This window comes from Bombina bombina, chromosome 2, assembly GCF_027579735.1.
Source record: "Bombina bombina isolate aBomBom1 chromosome 2, aBomBom1.pri, whole genome shotgun sequence".
NCBI classification, from domain to species: domain Eukaryota; kingdom Metazoa; phylum Chordata; class Amphibia; order Anura; family Bombinatoridae; genus Bombina; species Bombina bombina.
Genome location: NC_069500.1, coordinates 570,878,005 through 570,900,131, shown reverse-complemented (window position 1 = coordinate 570,900,131; position 22,127 = coordinate 570,878,005). Strand labels below are relative to the sequence as shown.

The 22,127-nt window shown below is 38.9% G+C and overlaps 1 protein-coding gene across 1 annotated transcript in view; it reads right to left on the bottom strand.

Annotated features, from left to right (window-relative positions):
* The window catches only part of UBQLN1 (ubiquilin 1), a gene marked incomplete in the record, with an annotated part of 255,859 nt that extends 233,967 nt beyond the window's left edge, over positions 1-21,892 (bottom strand). Inside the window, 1 exon segment of the mRNA XM_053702450.1 lies at positions 21,377-21,892. Within this exon segment, the coding sequence (XP_053558425.1) occupies positions 21,377-21,487 (111 nt within the window).
* Between the last annotated feature and the right edge of the window lie 235 nt (positions 21,893-22,127).

The window sequence follows — 22,127 nt, the reverse complement described above, 5'->3', positions numbered from 1 at the left end:
TATCTGCATGGAAAACCAGGTAAGGTGAGTCACACTGTAAAGCAGATAACTCTGAAACTCTTCGAGCAGAAGAGATAGCTATCAAAAACAAAACTTTCCAAGATAAAAGCTTAATATCTATGGAATGTAAAGGTTCAAACGGAAACCCCTTGCAGAACTGAAAGAACTAAATTCAGACTCCATGGCGGAGCCACAGGTCTATAAACAGGCTTGATTCTGACTAAAGCCTGAGTAAACACTTGAACGTCTTGTACCTCTGCCAGACGTTTGTGTAAAAGAATAGACAAAGCAGATATCTGTCCTTTTAAAGGAACTAGCTGACAATCCTTTCTCCAATCCATCTTGGAGAAAAGACAATATCCTGGGAATCCTAATCTTACTCCATGAGTAACCCTTGGATTCGCACCAACATAGATATTTTCGCCAAATCTTATGGTAGATTTTCCTGGTGACAGGCTTTCTAGCCTGAATCAGGGTATCGATAACCGACTCAGAGAAACCACGCTTAGATAGAATTAGGCGTTCAATCTCCAAGTAGTCAGACGCAGAGAAATTAGATTTGGATGTTTGAAAGAACCTTGAAGTAGAAGATCCTGCCTCATTAGCAGAGTCCATGGTGGAACGGGTGACATGTCCACTAGGTCTGCATACCTGGTCCTGAGTGGCCACGCAGGCGCTATTAGAATCACTGACGCCCTCTCCTGCTTGATTCTGGCAACCAGACGAGGAAGGAGAGGAAACTGTGGAAACACATAGGCCAGATTGAAGGACCAAGGCGCTGCTAGAGCATCTATCAACACCGCCTGGGGATCCCGGGACCTGGACCCATAAAGAGGAAGTTTGGCATTCTGACGGGACGCCATCAGATCCAATTCTGGAGTGCCCCATAGCCGAGTCAGCTGGGCAAATACCTCCGGGTGGAGTTCCCACTCCCCCGGATGAAAAGTCTGACGACTTAGAAAATCCGCCTCCCAGTTGTCTACTCCTGGGATGTGAATTGCTGAGAGGTGGCAAGAGTGATCCTCCGCCCACCTGATTATTTTGGTTACTTCCATCATTGCTAGGGGACTCCTTGTTCCCCCTTTATGGTTGATGTAAGCAACAGTCGTGATGTTGTCCGACTGAAATCTGATGAATTTGGCCGCAGCTAGCTGAGGCCATGCCTGAAGAGAGTTGAATATCGCCCTCAGTTCCAGAATGTTTATCGGGAGAAGAGCTTCTTCCAGAGACCATAAGCCCTGAGCTTTCAGGGAGTCCCAGACTGCACCCCAGCCCAACAGACTGGCGTCGGTCGTTACGATGATCCACTCTGGTCTGCGGAAACACATTCCCTGAGACAGGTGATCCTGAGACAACCACCAGAGAAGAGAATCTCTGGTCCCCTGGTCCAACTGTATTTGAGGAGACAAATCTGCATAATCCCCATTCCACTGTTTGAGCATGCATAGTTGCAGTGGACTGAGGTGTATCCGTGCAAAAGGGACCATTGCCGCTACCATTAGTCAGATTGTCTCCATGCACTGAGCTACAGACGGCCGAGGAATGGAATGAAGAGCTTGGCAAGTAGTTAAGAGTTTTAACTTTCTGACCTCCGTCAGAAATATTTTCATTTCTACCGAGTCTATTAGGATTCCTAGGAATGGAACTCTTGTGAGGGGGAGAGAGAACTCTTTTTGATGTTCACCTTCCACCCGTGAGACCTCAGAAAGGCCAATACAATTTCCGTGTGAGACTTGGCTCTTTGGAAAGTCGACGCCTGAATTAAGATGTCGTCTAGGTAAGGCGCCACTGCTATGCCCCGTGGTCTTAGAACCGCCAGGAGGGACCCTAGCACCTTTGTGAAAATTCTGGGAGCAGTGGCCAACCCGAAAGGAAGAGCCACAAACTGATAACGCTTGTCCAGAAAAGCGAACCTAAGAAACTGGTGATGATCTTTGTGGATAGGAATGTGCAGATACGCATCCTTTAGATCCACGGTAGTCATATATTGACCCTCCTGGATCATTGGTAAGATTGTCCGAATGGTCTCCATCTTGAATGATGGGACCCTGAGGAATTTGTTTAGAATTTTGAGATCCAGGATTGGTCTGAAAGTTCCTTCTTTTTTGGGAACCACAAACAGGTTTGAGTAAAAACCCAGCCCTTGTTCCACAATTGGAACTGGGTGGATCACTCCCATTGTATGTAGGTCTTCTACACAGCGTAAGAACGCCTCTTTCTTTGTCTGGTCTGAGGACAGACAAGAAATGTGGAACCTTCCCCTTGGAGGGGAGTCCTTGAATTCTAGAAGATATCCCTGGGATACAATCTCTAAGGCCCAAGGATCGTGTACGTCTCTTGCCCAGGCCTGAGCGAAGAGAGAGAGTCTGCCCCCTAGTAGATCCAGTCCCGGATCGGGGGCTACCCCTTCATGCTGTCTTGGAAGCAGCTTCAGGCTTCTTGGCCTGTTTACCCTTGTTCCAGCCCTGGGTTGTGAAGTGTTACCCTCTTGCTTTGCAGCAGGGATGAAGCGAGACCGCTCCTGAAATTTCGAAAGGAACGAAAATTATTTTGTTTGTTCTTTGTCTTAAAGGACTTGTCCTGAGGGAGAGCATGGCCTTTTCCCCCAGTGATTTCTGAGATAATTTCTTTCAATTCAGGCCCGAAAAGGGTCTTTCCTTTTAAAGGAATGTTCAGTAGTTTGAATTTTGACGACACATCGGCCGACCAGGACTTTAGCCATAGCGCCCTGCGCGCCAAAATGGCGAAACCTGAATTCTTTGCCGCTAACTTAGCTAGTTGGAAAGCGGCATCTGTGATAAAAGAATTAGCCAGCTTAAGAGCCTTAATTCTGTCCATAATGTCCTCATATGAGGTCTCCGTCTGGAGCGCATCTTCCAGCGCCTCGAACCAGAAAGCAGCTGCAGTAGTTACAGGAACAATGCACGCTATAGGTTGGAGAAGAAAACCTTGATGAACAAAAATTTTCTTAAGTAAACCCTCTAATTTTTTATCCATAGGGTCTTTAAAAGCACAACTGTCCTCAATTGGTATGGTTGTGCGTTTAGCAAGTGAAGAAACAGCCCCCTCCACCTTAGGGACCGTCTGCCACGAGTCCCGCGTGGAGTCAGATATGGGGAACATTTTCTTAAAAACAGGAGGGGGAACAAACGGAACACCTGGTCTATCCCACTCCCTAGTTACTATATCCGCAATCCTCTTAGGTACCGGGAACACATCAGTGTAAACAGGAACTTCTAGGTACTTGTCCATTTTACACAATTTCTCTGGAACCACCAAAGGGTCGCAGTCATCCAGAGTAACTAATACCTCCCTGAGCAATAAGCGGAGGTGTTCTAGTTTAAATTTAAATGCCAATGTATCCGAGTCTGTCTGAGGAGCAACCTTTCCCGAATCGGAAATTTCTCCCTCAGACAGCACATCCCTCGCCCCCATTTCAGAGCGTTGTGAGAGTATATCGGATACGGCTACCAAAGCGCCAGAATGCTCAGAATCTGTTCTTAAAACAGAGCTATCACGCTTTGCAGGTAACACGGGCAGTTTAGATAAAAACACTGAGAGGATATTATCCATAACTGCCGCCAAGTCTTGCAAGGTAAAAGAGTTAGACGCACTAGAGGTGCTAGGCGTCGTTTGAGCGGGCGTAACTGGTTGTGACACTTGGGGAGAGGCTAACCTCATTACCTTCTGTCTGAGAATCATCTTGGGCCACATTTTTAAGTGCAACAATATGTTCTTTAAAGTGTATAGACATATCAGTACAAGTGGGACACATTCTGAGAAGGGGTTTCCACCATGGCTTCTAAACACATTGAACAAGGATTTTCCTTAGTGTCAGACATGTTTAACAGACTAGTAGTAAGACAAACAGGCTTAGAAATCACTTTAATCAAGTAAAGACACACTTTGCAAAAAACGTTACTGTGCCTTTAAGAGATAAAAAAGGCACACAATTTTCCAAAACAGTGAAAAATGCAGCAAACTTTTCAAAATTTTCACAGTATGTACCTAAAGCATTGGTAAGATTGCACAACTAGCAAGAAAAACGATTAACCCCTTAATGCCCAAACTGGATCAATAGCAAGCCAACAACCGGTTAAACCAACTTCAGCACCTTGCCACAGCTCTGCTGTGGCCCTACCTGCCCTTAGGAACCAGATTTGTGGGGGAAAAGCTTCTTATAGGCCCTCAAAATGCAGCAGGACCCTCCATGTGAAGCAGCCTGAAGATCTAGTCAATCTAACTGCGCATCTGAGGCGCAAAATTAGGCCCCTCCCACCTTACTCCGGTGCTGTGAGGCCTAAAGAAACACTCCTAAGTGTTTTAATAATAGCCATGTGGGTAACAACCCCTGAAAGAAACCCAAAGGAACCTTCAAAGTGTCTCAAAAAACGATATTTTTCAATAAAAACCGTTTGCCATAAAATAGTGTCAACCAGCATAAATTAGCCCTGTTATGTAAGCTTGCAATTCCATACTTAGTCTCTGAATAAAGCTTACTCTTCCCTCATGGGGATCTTATCAGTCCTTTTCTAGCATTATCACAGTCTTGTCTAGAAATAAATGGCTGAGCTTACCTTATTGCAGCCTAACCTGCAAACCGTTCCCCCCAACTGAAGTTCTCTTGTACTCCTCAGTCCTGTGTGGGAACAGCAGTGGATTTTAGTTTCAACATGCTAAAATCATCTTCCTCCGTGCAGAAATCTTCATCTCTTTTCTGCTAGAGAGTAAATAGTACACACCGGTACCATTTAAAATAACAAACTTTTGCTTGTAGAACAAAAACTACAAATCTAACACCACATTCACTTTACCCTTTCCGAGAGGGACCCTATTGCTTAGAGCCGGCAAAGAGAATGACTGGGGGGTGGAGCTAGAGGGGGAGCTATATGGACAGCTCTGCTGTGTGCTCTCTTTTCCACTTCCTGTTAGGAAGGAGAATATCCCCCACAAGTAAAGGATGAACCCGTGGACTGGATACACCTTACAAGAGAAATATACAAGTCACTGAAAATACATTAATATAAAAACAATTTTACAGTGTACTGTCCCTTAAATCAATGAAAATCTATGTTAAAGTATTCCCTTTAATGTGTTCCCAATGGTCCATTTTACCTGCTGCAGTGTATTTGCAAACAACTAGCTACTTTACCTTTGTTATTTGAAATAGCTACATTTGCCTGTTGTGTGTGATGTGGGAAACAATGAATATCGCGTTTGCCAATTTAAAAAAAAAAAAAATTAAAGTCAAAGTCAATCCTAGCTTTAGTGAAACGCTCGGATTGACCATTGAAACAAAGGGGAAATTTTTTCGAGAAGTATAAAATACTTAATGCAGAAAGCGCCTTTGTTTCAAGCGTTCGCCGCACTGAGCTGTTCAGGCAGCCCACGGCAGAATGCTGTTCTGCTAAGAGGTGACGTTTTCACCTCTTAGCAAATGGTATGAGTGAAATCCGGCTCCACAGGGCGCCAAGCCGGATTTCCCACACGGCTATTGGCTAAGAGGTGGAAATGTCACCTCTCAAGCAAAATAGTGTTCTGCCGTGGGCTGCCTGAGACGCTTAGTGCTGTGAACGCTTGAAACAAAAAGGAACTTTCTGCATGAAGTATTTTATTTAACATCACTTTACTGCATTTTATGTTGAGAAATGTATGTTTAAAGTGATGGTAAATCCTAACGTTTGTGAAAATCTAGGATTTACCATTGGAACAAATAAAGGGGACTTTCAGAATGAAGTATTTTATACTTCATGAATGAAAGCTCCTTTATTTGTTTGCAGCATTCGCTGCACTAAGCTGCTAAGGCAGCCCACGGCAGAACGCTATTTGGCAGAAAGGTGACGTTTCCATCTCTTTGCCAATAGCCGTGCGGGAAATCCGGCGCGGCGCCAAGACGGATTTCCACTACAATCCTTTAATGGTAGGATTCAACATAATTTAGGATGGCATTAAGTATTTACTAGTGATAAAAAAAATTATATATTAAAATTTCAGTGACATACATAAAAAAGGGACAGTAAATGTAAACAAATAGTGTTACATAATTCTGCACATTATGAAGAATTATGTAACATTATTTTAGCAACAGCTTGAAAAAAAAAATAGATTTCAGATTTTTTAGCCCCCCCAAAGATATATTTATTTAACTGGTTTCCTCTTCAGATCATCTCTTCTTTTCAAAAGCGTTTCACGGAAACCCGTTCGCCTATTGGACTAAATGTAGCACAATCCCAATGCGGAACCAGAGCAAAAGTAAGCTACATATAGTTCAAGAGCGCCCTAGCTAATCACTTTTTTTAAAGGACCAGTCAACACATTAGATTGGCATAATCAACAAATGCAAGATAACAAGACAATGCAATAGCACTTAGTCTGAACTTCAAATTTTTATAACAAATTTCAAAGTTATGTATATTTCCACTCCCCTTGTACCATGTGATAGCAATCAGCCAATCACAAATGCATATACGTATAGGATGTGAATTCCTGCACATGCTCAGTAGGATCTGGTGACTCAAAAAGTGTAAATATAAAAGACTGTGCACATTTTTGTTAATGGAAGTAAATTGGAAAGTTGTTGAAAATTACATGTTGTATCTGAATCATGTAAATTTAATTTAACCTGAGTGTCCCTTTAAAAGTAGACCTGATCAGAAGAGATTGGAGAAGAAACAAGGAAAGTATAACTTTGCGGGGCTAAAAACTATGAAGTCTTGATTTTTTTCAAGCAATAACTGATAATGTTACATAATTCTTTATTGCCCCCTCTAAATTGCTTGTTTAAAGTATTATCTGCAAAATAAAGGTTGTACTTTTAAGTTTAAACAGTCAATTTTAAACTAGATGCGTTTTTACAAAAATATGTATTGGAAAAATGCATTGAAGTACTCTTCAGTTTGAGTTGTATGCACCTTCAAAAGCTTACAATAATTTTGTTCCTCCAAAACAAGACAATTCACAGAAAATAAGGTGGATATAGCAAATATCAGATCTGAAAGGTCTCTGATCCATTGTCTGAGCATGCATAACTGCAGAGCTCTCAAATGGAATCGAGCAAAGGGAAATATGTCCATTGAAGTGACCATCAGACCAATTACCTCCATACATTGAGCCACTTATGGCCAGACAGACTGTAGAGAGAGGAAAAGAATCTTGGATTTTCTGACCTCTGTCAAAAAAAAATTCATAGATAGGAAATCTATTAGGGTCCCTAAGAAAACCACCCTTGTAGCTGGAACAAGGGAAATCTCCAGATTCACTTTCCATCCGTGGGAATGTAGAAAAGACAACAAGATCTCTGTATGAGAGTTTGCTTGTTGAAAAGATGGTGCCTGAACCAACGTGTCATCCAGGCAGGGCGCCACTGCAATACCCCAAGACCTGATCACTGCCAAAAGAGCCACCAGAACTTATGAGAAAATTCTGGGAGCTGTGGCAAGGCCAAACGGAAGAGCCACAGACTGAAAGTGTTTGTCTAGAAAAGCGAATCTCAGGAAATCGGTGATGATCCCTGTGGATGGGAACATAAAGATACACGTCCTTCAGGTTTATGGTCGACATTAACTGACCCTATTGGACCAAAGGAAGAATGGAACTAAATGGTTTTCATTTTGAAGGACGGTAACCTGAGAAACTTGACACACTTTAGGTCTAAAATGGGTCAAAAAGTTCCTTTTTTGGGAACCACAGATTTAATATAGAACTGGAACAATCACTCCCAGGGAGGAAAGGTCCTGAACGCAGTTTAAGAATGCCTCTTATTTGACCTGATCTGCAGATAGTCTTAAGAAGTGAAATCTGCCCCTGGGAGGGAAAGATTTGAATTCTATTTTGTAACCCTTAGATATTATGTCCACAGCCCAGGGATCTGGGACATCTCGTATCCATGCTTGACAAAACAGGGAAAGTCTGCCCCCCCCACTTGATCCGATCCCAGACCCGGGGTAGACCCTTCATGCTGACTTAGACTCAGCTGCAGGCTTCTTTGATTGTTTCCCCTTGTTCCAAGACTGATTGGGTTTCCAAGAAGACTTGGACTGATCCTGCTTGGAAGAGGGAGTGGAAGACTTTTGTTTGAAGTTACAAAAGGAACGAAAATTACTTTGACATCCTTTGAGTCTGTTCTTCTTGTCTTGAGGTAGAAAAGATGCTTTTCCACCTGTAATATCAGAAATTATTTCTGTCAGACCAGGTCCAAACAAGGTCTTACCCTTGTAAGGAAGCACCAGAAGCTTGGACTTAGAGGTAACATCAGCTGATCAAGATTTTAGCTACAAAGCCCAGCGTGCTAACACAGTAAAGCCAGACATCTTGGCTCCCAGTCTAATAATTTGTATGTTAGCATCAGAAATAAAGGACTTGACCAGTCTGAGAGCCTTAATTCTATCCTGGATCTCCTCCAACAGAGTCTTTGATAAAATTGATTCAGACAGGGCATCGCACCAATAAGATGCAATACTTGCTACTGTGGCAATACAAACTACAGGTTGCCATTGAAGACCCTGATGAACACACATCTTTTTATATAAGCCTCCAGCTTCTTGTCCATGGGATCCTTAAAGGAGCAGCTATACTCTATAGGGATCGTAGTTCTCTTAGCCCGAATAGAAATAGCCCTTTCTACTTTAGGCACTGTGCGCCATGAATCTTTAATGGAGTCAGCAACAGGAAACATATTTTTAAAGTATGGAGAAAGGTATTCCTGGCTTCTACCATTCCTGTGAAATCTCCGTCACATGGTCTGGAACAGGAAACACTTCCACAGAGGAAGGAACATCATGGTATTTATTAAGTTTAGTGGACTTCTTAGGGTTGACAACGACAGAAGTATCGGAGTCGTCCAAACTAGCCAATAACTCCTTTAACAGTACACAAAAGTGTTCAAGCTTAAATCTGAAGTTTACTTCATCGGTATCAGATGAAGGAATTACACTGTCCGAATCTGAGATTTCACCCTCAGAGGCTACTGACGTATCCTCCTCATCAGACTTATGAGGGAGGGCAACCTGCGTAGCAGTAGGAGGAACAGAAACCTTACTATCTGAATGTCTAATTTTCCTCTTGTGTTTTCCCAGCATAGGAAAAGCAGATAATGCCGCATAAGATACCTGTGCAGTAAAATCTGCAGGCAAAAAAAATCCTCCAGGAGGCTGAGAGGAACTGCAGGGCACTGTGACGCCATTGAGGCTTGGGACATTTGAGAAGAAAACTGTGGCGTAGCCTGAACAGCATCATCCTGAGAGACATTAGGCTCAGAAACAAAAAAAAAATTATCTTTACATTTCAATGTTTTATGTAGACATGAGGTACAAAATTGCATAATTAAAACAATTTGGTTCTCTAGACACAAACAATTGTCCATGGGAACAGACTCCTGCTCCATGTCCATATTTCCACCAGAATGAGAAGAAAAATAAATATTTAAAAAAATGATAGTCACTTTAAATTGCTCAAAGCGATATTGCGCTTAAAAATATACCCCTAATTAAGGACCTCTACACCTCAGCAGTACTGAAGTGCCTATTTTCCCCTCCAGAGTATAATTCTTGTCAGACAAAAGTGTATATCAGGAGTAGACTTGCCAGTCTCACAGGCACAGCCGACGCCACTCCTATCAGTTCTTAGGAGCGGAAGGGAGAAAATCATGTTACCGGGTAAAAAGCGGCTAAAGCGTGCGAGTCAAGCCATAACAACAGACAAGTGACAACATCAGTCTAAGACTGCCGTACTCCCTCTGAAGTGAATCCATATTTCCACCGGAATGTACAACTGACATGCGTTTTCCTTGAACACACATTTTCCAATGTTTCAATAAGTAAATGACCAACGGGAAAGCTTTAAATAAAATAATGAGACCCAGATATAAAGGTTAACTCCTTCATACCCATAAGAAAGATTAACCGTTAAGTCTTTATTCACAAACATTTTGTGTGTCTGCACACTGCCTATATAAAATCCTCTACTAAGGACTTAATATGTCCCAAATAAAAATGCAGAGAAATCCTCTTAAGTGCAAGTCTCCCAGACCTAGAAGACAAAAGCACTTACCTGCAAATCTAGCAGTCCGGCAGGTAGACACCAGGAGTGAAAGGACACATACTCATACAGAGACCTGCAGAAAAAGAAAGAACAGAGTAACCAGCTCTGGCTTCCTATACCATGGGCAGCAAACATGTTAGAAAACAAAGGACTACCTCACAACTTCATAACTGCATAAAAGCCACCACTACTCTACTGAAGAGTTTAACATGGACACAGATAAACCCAAAAACTTGTATAGAGTTCAAATTTTTCTTCAGACACCAAACTTCACCTCCTCCATTGACAGAGGCAAAGAGAATGACTGGGAATTATGGGAATGGAGGGACACTTAACAGCTTTGCTGTGGTGCTCTTTGCCTACTCCTGCTGGCCAGGAGCGATATTCCCACTAGTAATTGCAATGACGTTGTGGACTATCCATGTCTTAGGAAAGAAAAATGTATTTACTTCAGTGCTCATGTATTATAAAATAAGTATCAAAGGACGACAACACTGGTGATGGTGGACCCTACTGTAAAAATAGATATACACAAACAGGAGTACATACGTATTTTACATGTCAACTCGCAAATTGCCTACCATTTTTTAGATGGATCACAGATACTAAATTAACTTGTCAAGTTTTGAAATGTTACAGAAAAGATATAGAAGGATAAGGGCAATGGAATAAAATCTGAACTAAAATATGGATGTTATTTGAGTTTTAAGGAAAACAATGGTTGTTTCACCAGTAAATCTGGTAATCCCTAGAGATTGTGAAACTGTAGCTCACATTAATACTAAACCACTAGCAAGTATTTGACAATAGTGAGCAGCGTATTTGTTAAAACCACCACGGAATTGTTAAATTCAGAAAATGTAACTGCAAACTGCCATCAGTATCGGAAAACATGAAAGGATCATTACAGTAACATTAAATAATGAAAAACTGCTTAATAAAATAAGGGTAATAGCACATTCAACATTTTAAAATTAGCAACAGATTTTTTTATAACAAAAATTCTCTCATTTTTTTTTTTCCATAGACAACCCAAGGTATTGATCTAGGCCCAATTTGATATATTTCATGCCACCATTACAGCACCAAATGTGATCAAATAAAACAATTGTTAACTTTTACACAAACTTTGGGTTTCTCACTGAAATTATGTACATACTTGTGTGCCATCATGACACAAAAGCTTCTCTGGGATCCCCTTTGTTCAGAAATAGACATGCATGGCTTTGCCATTGCTTTTTGGTAATGCGAAGGCAGCTAATTGCAGCTGCACACTACATTTTTATTATTCCCGGCAGTGAAGTACACATATTGTTCCTCTTCAGCACATTGCATTACCCCTTGCACATAGGTGTTTATTATGTCTTCATCTAATTGTGTCTTTATCAGGGTGGATACAATTAAATTTATTTCTCTTTTTAAACCGATTTTTTTTTTTAAATTTAAATAGGATTTGTTTTAAATAAATTGCTTTTCTGATAAAAAAAAAATCTCTATATAGTTTCTGTTTAAGGTAAATTATAATCCAGAAGGTTATTCAACCTGAAATAAGAATTAGTTTTGTATTCTGTAGCATGAGGCTGTAAATTCATGGGAGAAAAGGTTGTTTTTTTTTGGAAAATTAATTTGATTTATCAATTCACCATGTCATTGCTCTCCCAGATATTTATGCAAGATTATTTTTGGCATTGTATTCTGTCCAGAAGATTTTACCATATATTCTTGGCTTTGCAGTCCTCAAAACTGTGAATGCATGTCTGCAGAAATAACAAGCCTCTCCTTCACAGCATGTCATAGCAAACAGAGTTGAGAAATAGATCTTTTGAGTAGACAAATCTGTTAAAAAGTTAGAAGTCAGTACGAATATTTAAAGGGACAGGAAACCCCAAAAGTTTCTTTCATGATTCGGATAGAACATACAATTTCAAACAACTTTCCAATTTACTTCTATTATTAAATGTGCTTAATTCTATTGTTATCCTTTGCTAATGAAACAACATTGCACTACTGGCAGCAAATGAACACATCTAGTTAGCCAATCACAAGAGACAAATGTGTGCAGGCCCCGATCAGCAGCTAGCTTCCACTAGTGTAGGTTGAGTGCGCATTCTTTTTCAACAAGGGATACCAAGAGAACAAAACACATAAAAGTTCATTTAAAAGTGTCTTAAAGGGACAGTCAAGTCCAAAAAAAAACTTACATGATTTAAAGTGATGGTAAACTCTCCCCTTTTAAAAATCAGATCTGGAATGTAAGCGCTATTTTAGATGGGGTTTTATTCATCATGTGCAATGAAGATGCGCTATAACTTAGTTATTAATATAGATATGAAATTCAAATACCCCACGTTACACCACCCACTTCAAAAGTCAATTTTTCTGTCAGCTAAATGATTGAATTACTCTCCAATCAATGCTCTAGCTACAACAAAAGTGCCATATGGGGAGAGCCACAGAAAAGTTTACTTTTGAAGTGGGCGGAGGAGCATGCAGTATTTGAATTTCATATCTATATTAATAACTAAGTTGTACTGCATCTTCATTACAGCTAATGAATTAAACTTCATCTAAAATAGCGCTTACATTCCAGATCTGATTTTATAAAGGGGAGAGTTTACCATCACTTTAAATAGGGCATGTAATTTTAACCCCTTAATGACCGGAACATTTTTCAATTTTCTTACCCTTAATGACAATGGCTATTTTTACATTTCTGCAGTGTTTGTGTTTAGCTGTAATTTTCCTCTTACTCATTTACTGTACCCACACATATTATATACCGTTTTTCTCGCCATTAAATGGACTTTCTAAAGATACCATTATTTTCATCATGTCTTATAATTTACTAAAAAAAAAAATAATAAAATGAGGAAAAAAACACACTAACTAACTTTGACCCCCAAAATATGTTACACATCTACAATCACCAAAAAACACCCATGCTAAATAGTTTCTAAATTTTGTCCTGAGTTTAGAAATACCCAATGTTTACACGTTCTTTGCTTTTTTTTTGCAATTTATGGGGCAATAAATACAAGTAGCACTTCGCTATTTCCAAACCCCTTTTTTTCAAAATTAGCGCTAGTTACATTGGAACCCTGATATCTGTCAGGAATACCTGAATATTCCTTGACATGTATATATTTTTTGTTAAAAGACAACCCAAAGTATTGATCTAGGCCCATTTTGCCATATTTCATGCCACCATTTCACCGCCAAATGCAATCAAAAAAAAAAAAAAAAGTTCACTTTTTCACAAAATTTGTCACAAACTTTAGGTTTCCCACTGAAATTATTTACAAACAGCTTGTGCTATTATGGCAGAAATTGTTGTAAAAGCTTCTCTGGGATCCCCTTTGTTCAGAAATAGCAGACTTATATGGCTTTGGCGTTGCTTTTTGGTAATTAGAAGGTCGCTAAATGCTGCTGCGCACCACACGTGTTTTATGCCCAGGAGTGAAGGGGTTCATTTTAGCTTTAGTGTAGTGTAGTAGACAACCCCAAGTATTGATCTAGGCCCATTTTGGTATATTTTATGCCACCATTTCACCGCCAAATGCGAGCAAATAAAAAATCTTTACATTTTTCACAATTTTAGGTTTCTCACTGAAATTATTTACAAACAGCTTGTGCTATTATGGCAGAAATTGTTGTAAAAGCTTCTCTGGGATCCCCTTTGTTCAGAAATAGCAGACTTATATGGCTTTGGCGTTGTTTTTTGGTAATTAGAAGGCCGCTAAATGCTGCTGCGCACCACACGTTAATTATGCCCAGCAGTGAAGGGGTTAAATTAGGTAGCTTGTAGGGAGCTTGCAGGGTTAATTTTAGAGATCAGCCTCCCACCTGACACATCCCACCCCTTGATCCCTCCCAAACAGCTCTCTTCCCTCCCCCACCCCACAATTGTTGCCGCCATTTTTAGTACTGGCAGAAAAACTTCTATTTACCTGTCAAAACACACATTTAAAAAAAAAAAAAAAATATGTATGTATGTGTGTTTTGACAGGTAAATAAAAACCAAAATGCTCTCTTTCTGTTTAAATGGAGTGATATAAAAATGCTAAAAATTCTCCGGGATTTTGGGGAAGTTTTTCTCTTATAGTCCTGTTAGTGAAGGGGTTAAGGCAGGGCTCGACAAACCCAGGAGCCAGGGAGCTCATTGAATTTTACACATCTCCTAACTTTGAGTTATTCTACATTCATCTATATTTGAATACTAAAAGTAGGCCTGGATCCTTAAAGGGATAGGAAAGTCAAAATTTAAACTTGCATGTTATTTTAAAGGGACAGTCAACACCAGAATTTTTGTTGCTTAAAAATAATGAAAATCCCTTTTATTACCTATTCCCCCAGTTTTGCATAACCAACACTGTTATATTAATATACTTTTTACCTTAGATTTCAACTAAGAACACCAAGAGAACAAAGCAAAATTGGTGATAAAAGTAAATTGGGAAGTTGTTTAAAATTACATGCCCTATTTAAAGTGATGGTAAACTCTCCCCTTTATAAAATCAGATCTGGAATGTAAGCGCTATTTTAGATGAAGTTTAATTCAATCATTTAGCTGACAGAAAAATTGACTTTTGAAGTGGGTGGTGTAACGTGGGGTATTTGAATTTCATATCTATATTAATAACTAAGTTATAGCGCATCTTCATTGCACATGATGAATAAAACCCCATCTAAAATAGCGCTTACATTCCAGATCTGATTTTTAAAAGGGGAGAGTTTACCATCACTTTAAATCATGTAAGTTTTTTTTTGGACTTGACTGTCCCTTTAAGACACTTTTAAATGAACTTTTATGTGTTTTGTTCTCTTGGTATCCCTTGTTGAAAAAGAATGCGCACTCAACCTACACTAGTGGAAGCTAGCTGCTGATCGGGGCCTGCACACATTTGTCTCTTGTGATTGGCTAACTAGATGTGTTCATTTGCTGCCAGTAGTGCAATGTTGTTTCATTAGCAAAGGATAACAATAGAATTAAGCACATTTAATAATAGAAGTAAATTGGAAAGTTGTTTGAAATTGTATGTTCTATCCGAATCATGAAAGAAACTTTTGGGGTTTCCTGTCCCTTTAAATATTCGTACTGACTTCTAACTTTTTAACAGATTTGTCTACTCAAAAGATCTATTTCTCAACTCTGTTTGCTATGACATGCTGTGAAGGAGAGGCTTGTTATTTCTGCAGACATGCATTCACAGTTTTGAGGACTGCAAAGCCAAGAATATATGGTAAAATCTTCTGGACAGAATACAATGCCAAAAATAATCTTGCATAAATATCTGGGAGAGCAATGACATGGTGAATTGATAAATCAAATTAATTTTCCAAAAAAAAACAACCTTTTCTCCCATGAATTTACAGCCTCATGCTACAGAATACAAAACTAATTCTTATTTCAGGTTGAATAACCTTCTGGATTATAATTTACCTTAAACAGAAACTATATAGAGATTTTTTTTTTTATCAGAAAAGCAATTTATTTAAAACAAATCCTATTTAAATTTAAAAAAAAAAATCGGTTTAAAAAGAGAAATAAATTTAATTGTATCCACCCTGATAAAGACACAATTAGATGAAGACATAATAAACACCTATGTGCAAGGGGTAATGCAATGTGCTGAAGAGGAACAATATGTGTACTTCACTGCCGGGAATAATAAAAATGTAGTGTGCAGCTGCAATTAGCTGCCTTCGCATTACCAAAAAGCAATGGCAAAGCCATGCATGTCTATTTCTGAACAAAGGGGATCCCAGAGAAGCTTTTGTGTCATGATGGCACACAAGTATGTACATAATTTCAGTGAGAAACCCAAAGTTTGTGTAAAAGTTAACAATTGTTTTATTTGATCACATTTGGTGCTGTAATGGTGGCATGAAATATATCAAATTGGGCCTAGATCAATACCTTGGGTTGTCTACTTAAAAAAAAAAATGTATGTAAGTAGACGACCCAAGGCATTGATCTAGGCCCAATTTGATATATTTCATGCCACCATTACAGCACCAAATGTGATCAAATAAAACAATTGTTAACTTTTACACAAACTTTGGGTTTCTCACTGAAAGTATTTACATACTGCTTGTGCAATCATGGCACAAATGGCTGTGAAAGCTTCTCTGGGATCCCCTTTGTTCAGAAATAGACAACGCATTGCTTTTTGGTAATAAGAAGGCCACTAATTGCAGCTGTGCGCCACACATCTATTATTCCCAGCAGTGAAGGGGTAGCTTGTAAGGTTAATTTCAGCTTTAGTTTAGAAATTACCCTCCTACCTGACACTTTCCACCCCCTGATCCCTATCTGATCTTTCCCAAACAGCTCTCTTCCCTCCATCAACCCAATCTTAAGAGGACATGAAACATAAAAATTTTCTTTCATGATTCAGATAGAGAATACAATTTTAAACTACTTTCCAAATTACTTTTATTTAAAATTTGCTTCCTTCTCTTATCTTTTGCTGAAACGTTCATCTATGAAAGCTCAGGAGCAGCAAAGAACCTAGGTTCTAGCTGCTGATTGGTGACATGCTAAAAGAACTAAACTGGCTGTCGCTGGAATCCAGACGCACCCTCCATCTTTCCAGCCTTGTGTTAAAGAGCTTTTCTGGGAAGCTACCATCCTACCTGAGCAGAATGCTCTCCCCAGCTGTTCCCACCTCCCATAACCTCTGATCCAGTACATTATTTAGTTTGCCTCAATACAAAAAGAAAGCAGCTTGATCCTCCTTTTCCTACAGAGCACCACAATTATTGAACGACCTCCAGCACACTTTAAAACTTTCCCCATGCCTAATATCCTTTAAGAGATCCAAAACAGAATGCACCTGTCATGGTCAATTATATATTTCCTACCTGTTCTATGTTAAATTGTGAATATATTATGCATTAATATTGTTTTTGTATTTTATTGTACCCTATTGTATCAATGCAATGTTTGTGGACCCAGGACATACCTGAAAACGAGAGAAATCTCAATGTATCCTTCCTGGTAAAATATTATATAAATAAATAATAAATATACACTGATTGCCATTGGCTCACCCATGTGTTTAGTCAGAAACCAGTACTCCATTGTTGCTCATTCAACAAAGCATACAAAGAGAACGAAGAAAAATAGATAATAGGAGTAAATTAAAAAGTTGCTTAAAATTACATGCTCTGAACCATGAAAGAAAAAAAAATTGGGTTTCATATCCATTTAAGTACTGGCAGACAACCTGCCAATGTGAAAGAAATATATTCTGCTGTGTAGGATCCTCCCTTACCCTCCAACCCTCCCACCACTATTTAGTCCCCGCTATCTTAGGTACTGGCAGCTGACTGCCAGTAGCAATAAAAAATAATAATAATTAATATATAAAAAAAATAAAAAAATACAGTTTTAGTAGTGCAGTGGTTCCCCCTCATTCCTGTGATTAGTTAGGCCCCCACCCATCCTTTTTCTGTAGCGTAGCACCCCTTCCCCTCCACCTTTATTTTTTAATTCTGTGTAGGGTTCTCCCACTCCCTCCTCTTGCTGATGCTGGACCGCCCACCCGCCTACCGGATTCCCTCCTACATCTCCTGCAACAATTTGGCATCTGCCATCACATGGAACCGGAGCACCAATCGTGCTCCGGTTCCATACGTGGCAGATGCCTGCAGCTCAGGAACTCCAGCTCTCAGCTGTAACTTAACAACCAAGACTGCTGGAGCTTTCTGAAGTTCAGACGTATACTATTTTAATCTTTCATGATTCAGATAAAGCATGCAATTTTAAGCAACTTTATAATAATGTATTCCTATTATCAATTTTTCTTCATTCTCTTGCTATCTTTATTTCAAAAGCAAGAATGTAAGTTTAGAAGCCGGCCCATTTTGGTTCACAACCTGGGTTGCCTCTGTTGATTGGTTGATAAATGCTGCCCAGGGTCCAGAACCAAAAATTGTCTGGCTCCTTAGCATAGATGCCTTCTTTTTCAACTAAAGATAGCAAGAGACATTGATAATCGGAGTAAATTAGAAAGTTGCTTAAAATTGCATACTCTATCTGAATCATTAAAGAAACAAATTGGGTTTAGTATCCCTTTAATTTTAATGGTGTGTAGTAAAGCAATGCTCTACTGGGAGCTAGGTAAACACATTGGGTAAGCCAATGGCAAGCAGCTAGCTCACAGTAGTGCATTGCTCCTGAGACTTCCTATGCATGCCTTTGAAAAATGGTTACCAAGAGAACAAAGGAAATTAGATAAGAGGAGTAAACTAGAAAGTTATTTAACATCGCATGTTCTGTCTGAATCAAAGTTTCCTTTTGACTTTACTGTCTCTGAAATGCCATTGCTCCACAAATCAACTCTTACTAAAGTTTCAAGAAGCGCAACTAATAGAAAAGTTTTGGAGTGAAACAGATCTGTACAAGGACCTAGCTGTGAGGAGGTGGAGGCAAAATGAAATATAAAATTATTGTTTAAGTTAAAGAAAGCTATTTAAATTATTATTAAAGGTAATCATTTTCTCCTTCCAATAAAGCACAGCTGAAATGTGTATCAAAAATAAACATATTAAACTGGATGGTAGTTAAAGTGAAAGTAAACTTTGTCTAATTCGCTAATAATAATTTACAAATACATCCCAAAAAAAAGTAACTTTCATTCATTTTACTCAAATCTCGATATAACTCTTTTTTTCACAATACCTTTTTAAAAATTCTCTCGCCAATCCTCCACCCGCATTAAAAAATATTTTTCTTTTTCAGTGACGAATACAGCCATATCGAACTGATTGGTCCCCCAGTGGCGTCCCAAACAGTTCAATATACGCCCCCAGCTGTAAATGCGCATGCGGCCATCTCTGAATTATGTCTGTCTTTAGAAGCGCATTCATGATAGCCGCATGCGAAGTCTAATGAAAACAGAATCCTAGGGGAGAGCGTGGCATTGCGCAAGAGCATAAAATCTATTCTCGAGAGCGAGCACATAACCATACGTATACAGCGGGTGGGACCACTAGTAAGAATTATAATACACAAGCCGGAAGAAAGCAAGGGGGCGGAGGAACATAGCGAAAGGTTAGATTGAAAATATATCTATATTTTGAAAATCGTTAATTATTTAAAAAAAACAAAAAACTTAACGACTACATTAGTTTATAGTAGATTTAAGCATTGGCTTATTGATATATTGTTAAATTTACTTTCACTTTAACCTCCCAATAATTTAATATATATGTAAATGATCTAGCTATGCATTTCTAAAAATGTATATAACTAAATCAGTCATTTCAAATATAACTGGAAAAAAATATTCGAAAAAAAAAAATAGTATTCTAAAACTAGGATTTAAAGGGATACTAAACCCAAATTTCAGATAGAGCATGCAATGTTAAGCAAGTTTCTAATTTACTCCCATTATCAATTTTTCTCTATTCTCTTGCTAACTTTATTTAAAAAGGAATTTGAATCATAGGAGCCAGCCCATTTTAGGTTCAGCACCTTGGATAGCACTTGCTTATTAGTGGCCACATTTAGCAAAACAATAAGCAAGCATAACCCAGGTTCTCAAACAAAAATTGTATTTAACTTCATATTCCTGCTTTTTAAATAAATATAGCAAGAAAATGAAGATTATTTGATAATAGAGCATGCAACTTTCTTATTTAATCCTATTATCAATTTGTAATCATTCTCTTGCTATCTTTATTTAAAAAGCAGGAATACAAAGCATAGGAGTAAGCCCATTTTAGGTTCAGCACCTAGGATAGCACTTAATGGTGGCTACATTTCACAAACCAATAAGCAAGCATTACCCAGGTTTACAACAAAAAAATTCCTGCTTTTTAAATAAAGATAGCAAGAGAACAAGGAAAAAATGATAATAGGAGTAAATTAGAAAGTTGCATGCTCCATCTGAATCAATAAAGAAAAAAAATTTGGGTTTAGTATCCCTTTAAATTAAGTCTTATTGACAGTGATTTAAATAAAATCCACACTGGTCTTTACACATTTTTATTTTGTATTCTTAGCATATGACTTGCTTATGTATTTGTAGGTGTTTGTAGGCGTTTACTAGAAGCTACCCCCCCCCCCAAAAAAAAAAAATCCTTATGTGTGCAAGCATACTTGGCAAAGCTCTTTCTGATTCTGAATCATGATAGTTTAATTTTGACCTTAGAGTCCCTTTAATAAAATACAATGCATTACATTTTCTATCAAATAAATATGTCTTTACAATGCAATCTTCCATGTATTTGTTTAATAATTAACTACAAAGATGAGTAGCATATTTTAGTTTAACAGTATAAACTTACACTTTTAATACTATGACCACTAATCATTTGACCTGATTTTCCTGTCTCGTTTTAATATGGTTCTCCCTTGCCATTTTAAATGCTTGTGGGGTTTTTTTACTGTATAATTTACTCAGTCCTGGTTATCACCCTTCTAATTTCCAAACACTCACTCTAACATATTTCCAACCAAAAAAAGCTGCAAATGTCAAATATGTGTGTTACAGTCCAAAACGGCAATTAGAGAACATTAAAAGGGACATTGTACACCAGATTTTTCTTTGTACAAATGTTTTGTAGAAAATCCATTTATATAGTCCATCTGGGAGTGTTTTTGTAACAATGTATAGTTTTGCTTATTCTTAAATAACATTGTGCTGATTTTCAGACTCCTAACCAAGACCCCAAATTTGTTATATATACTGATGTCTACAGACTTTTGGTTGTGTAATTAGTCTCTTCATATGCAGGGAATTGGGGGGGGGGGGCTGCCTGTTCCCCCAGCCCCTTTCACTGGGTGCCCCAGCCTAACCTCATCAACAGTGCAAAACTGGGAGTTTTTAAGTTTTTAAAAAGGTCTTATACTGGATTTTAATATCAATATATGTGCATATTCTTCTTTATAATAGTGTACATTACATGCAGATATGTGAAAAATGGGGTGTAATGTCAAGCTATTCTACAAAATTACTTTATGTACCAACATAATCCATTTATTCTATAGAACTAACAAAAAAGCAGCCCTCATTCTCTACAATAGTTGCTACCAGCAACACATACACTAACCTAGAAAAGTATGCATGAAATTCAACAAGCGCATAAAGATGATGACACTCTGGAATGACTTGCTGTTCAGCATCAGCAAAACTCTAGATAGCTTTTTTTTACCGGTACCCAAAGCAACACGTGACCTTCTGTTTTCACTATATAAAATATATGTCAAGTCATATAGATGTAGCATTTACTTGCTTATATATTATACTGTAAACCACACTAAAAGAGGGGTTGGGTTATTCAACCACATACCGGTATATAATATAACCGCACCAGGGTTTTATCTCACCTCTCTAATACTGCTGCTCTCTGGCACCGCAAATTCCTCTTTCTCCTTGGGGGTTTTCACTGTAACTTTAATGATCCGGGCAGGATCCGAGGAGCTGGGGGGATCCGACATGGCTGTGACAAAAGGTGATAAATGTCGTGGGCTACTCCCGCAGTGGTAATGAGACTGTCCCCGGTTGTAACAAAGTGCTACTAGCACGGTCTGGCTGGTATAGTCTGTATACGTGCCGCTAGTTAAAAGACCTATGCAACATGTATGTAAGTCGGCTTTTCTCACGGGAGTAGCTCAGCTCGGCCCACACTAACTGCACTTCCTCATGCCGCAGCGTCACGCTAACGTCACTGCCGGTCCACGCGAGACGCCTGGAAATAAATGTAACTCGTCCAAATAAAACCGGATCTTAATCTGTTAGATTTATTAAAGAAATAGAAAAATATACTGTAAAAAAAGATCTAAGTAACACGAATCAAACTAACTTCCGTCCGTATTCAGCCCGTACTATGGCGCACCTTAATGACGTAGTAAGTGTCGGAAGATGCTAGAATGGGGGAGGTGCAGTAGGGAACGTCACTACACCACCCAATGAATGAGCTTAGGTCGGCCGGCCAATGAAAGACTGATGAGGAAGCGGCGCAATTCTGCTTGAGAGTCGCACGTGACAACCGGGATATGAGAAATGCTGTGTCTAGTGGACTTTGAAACTTGTAGGGTTGTTGACAGGGTGAATTCTTACAGTTTGCTTTACAAAATT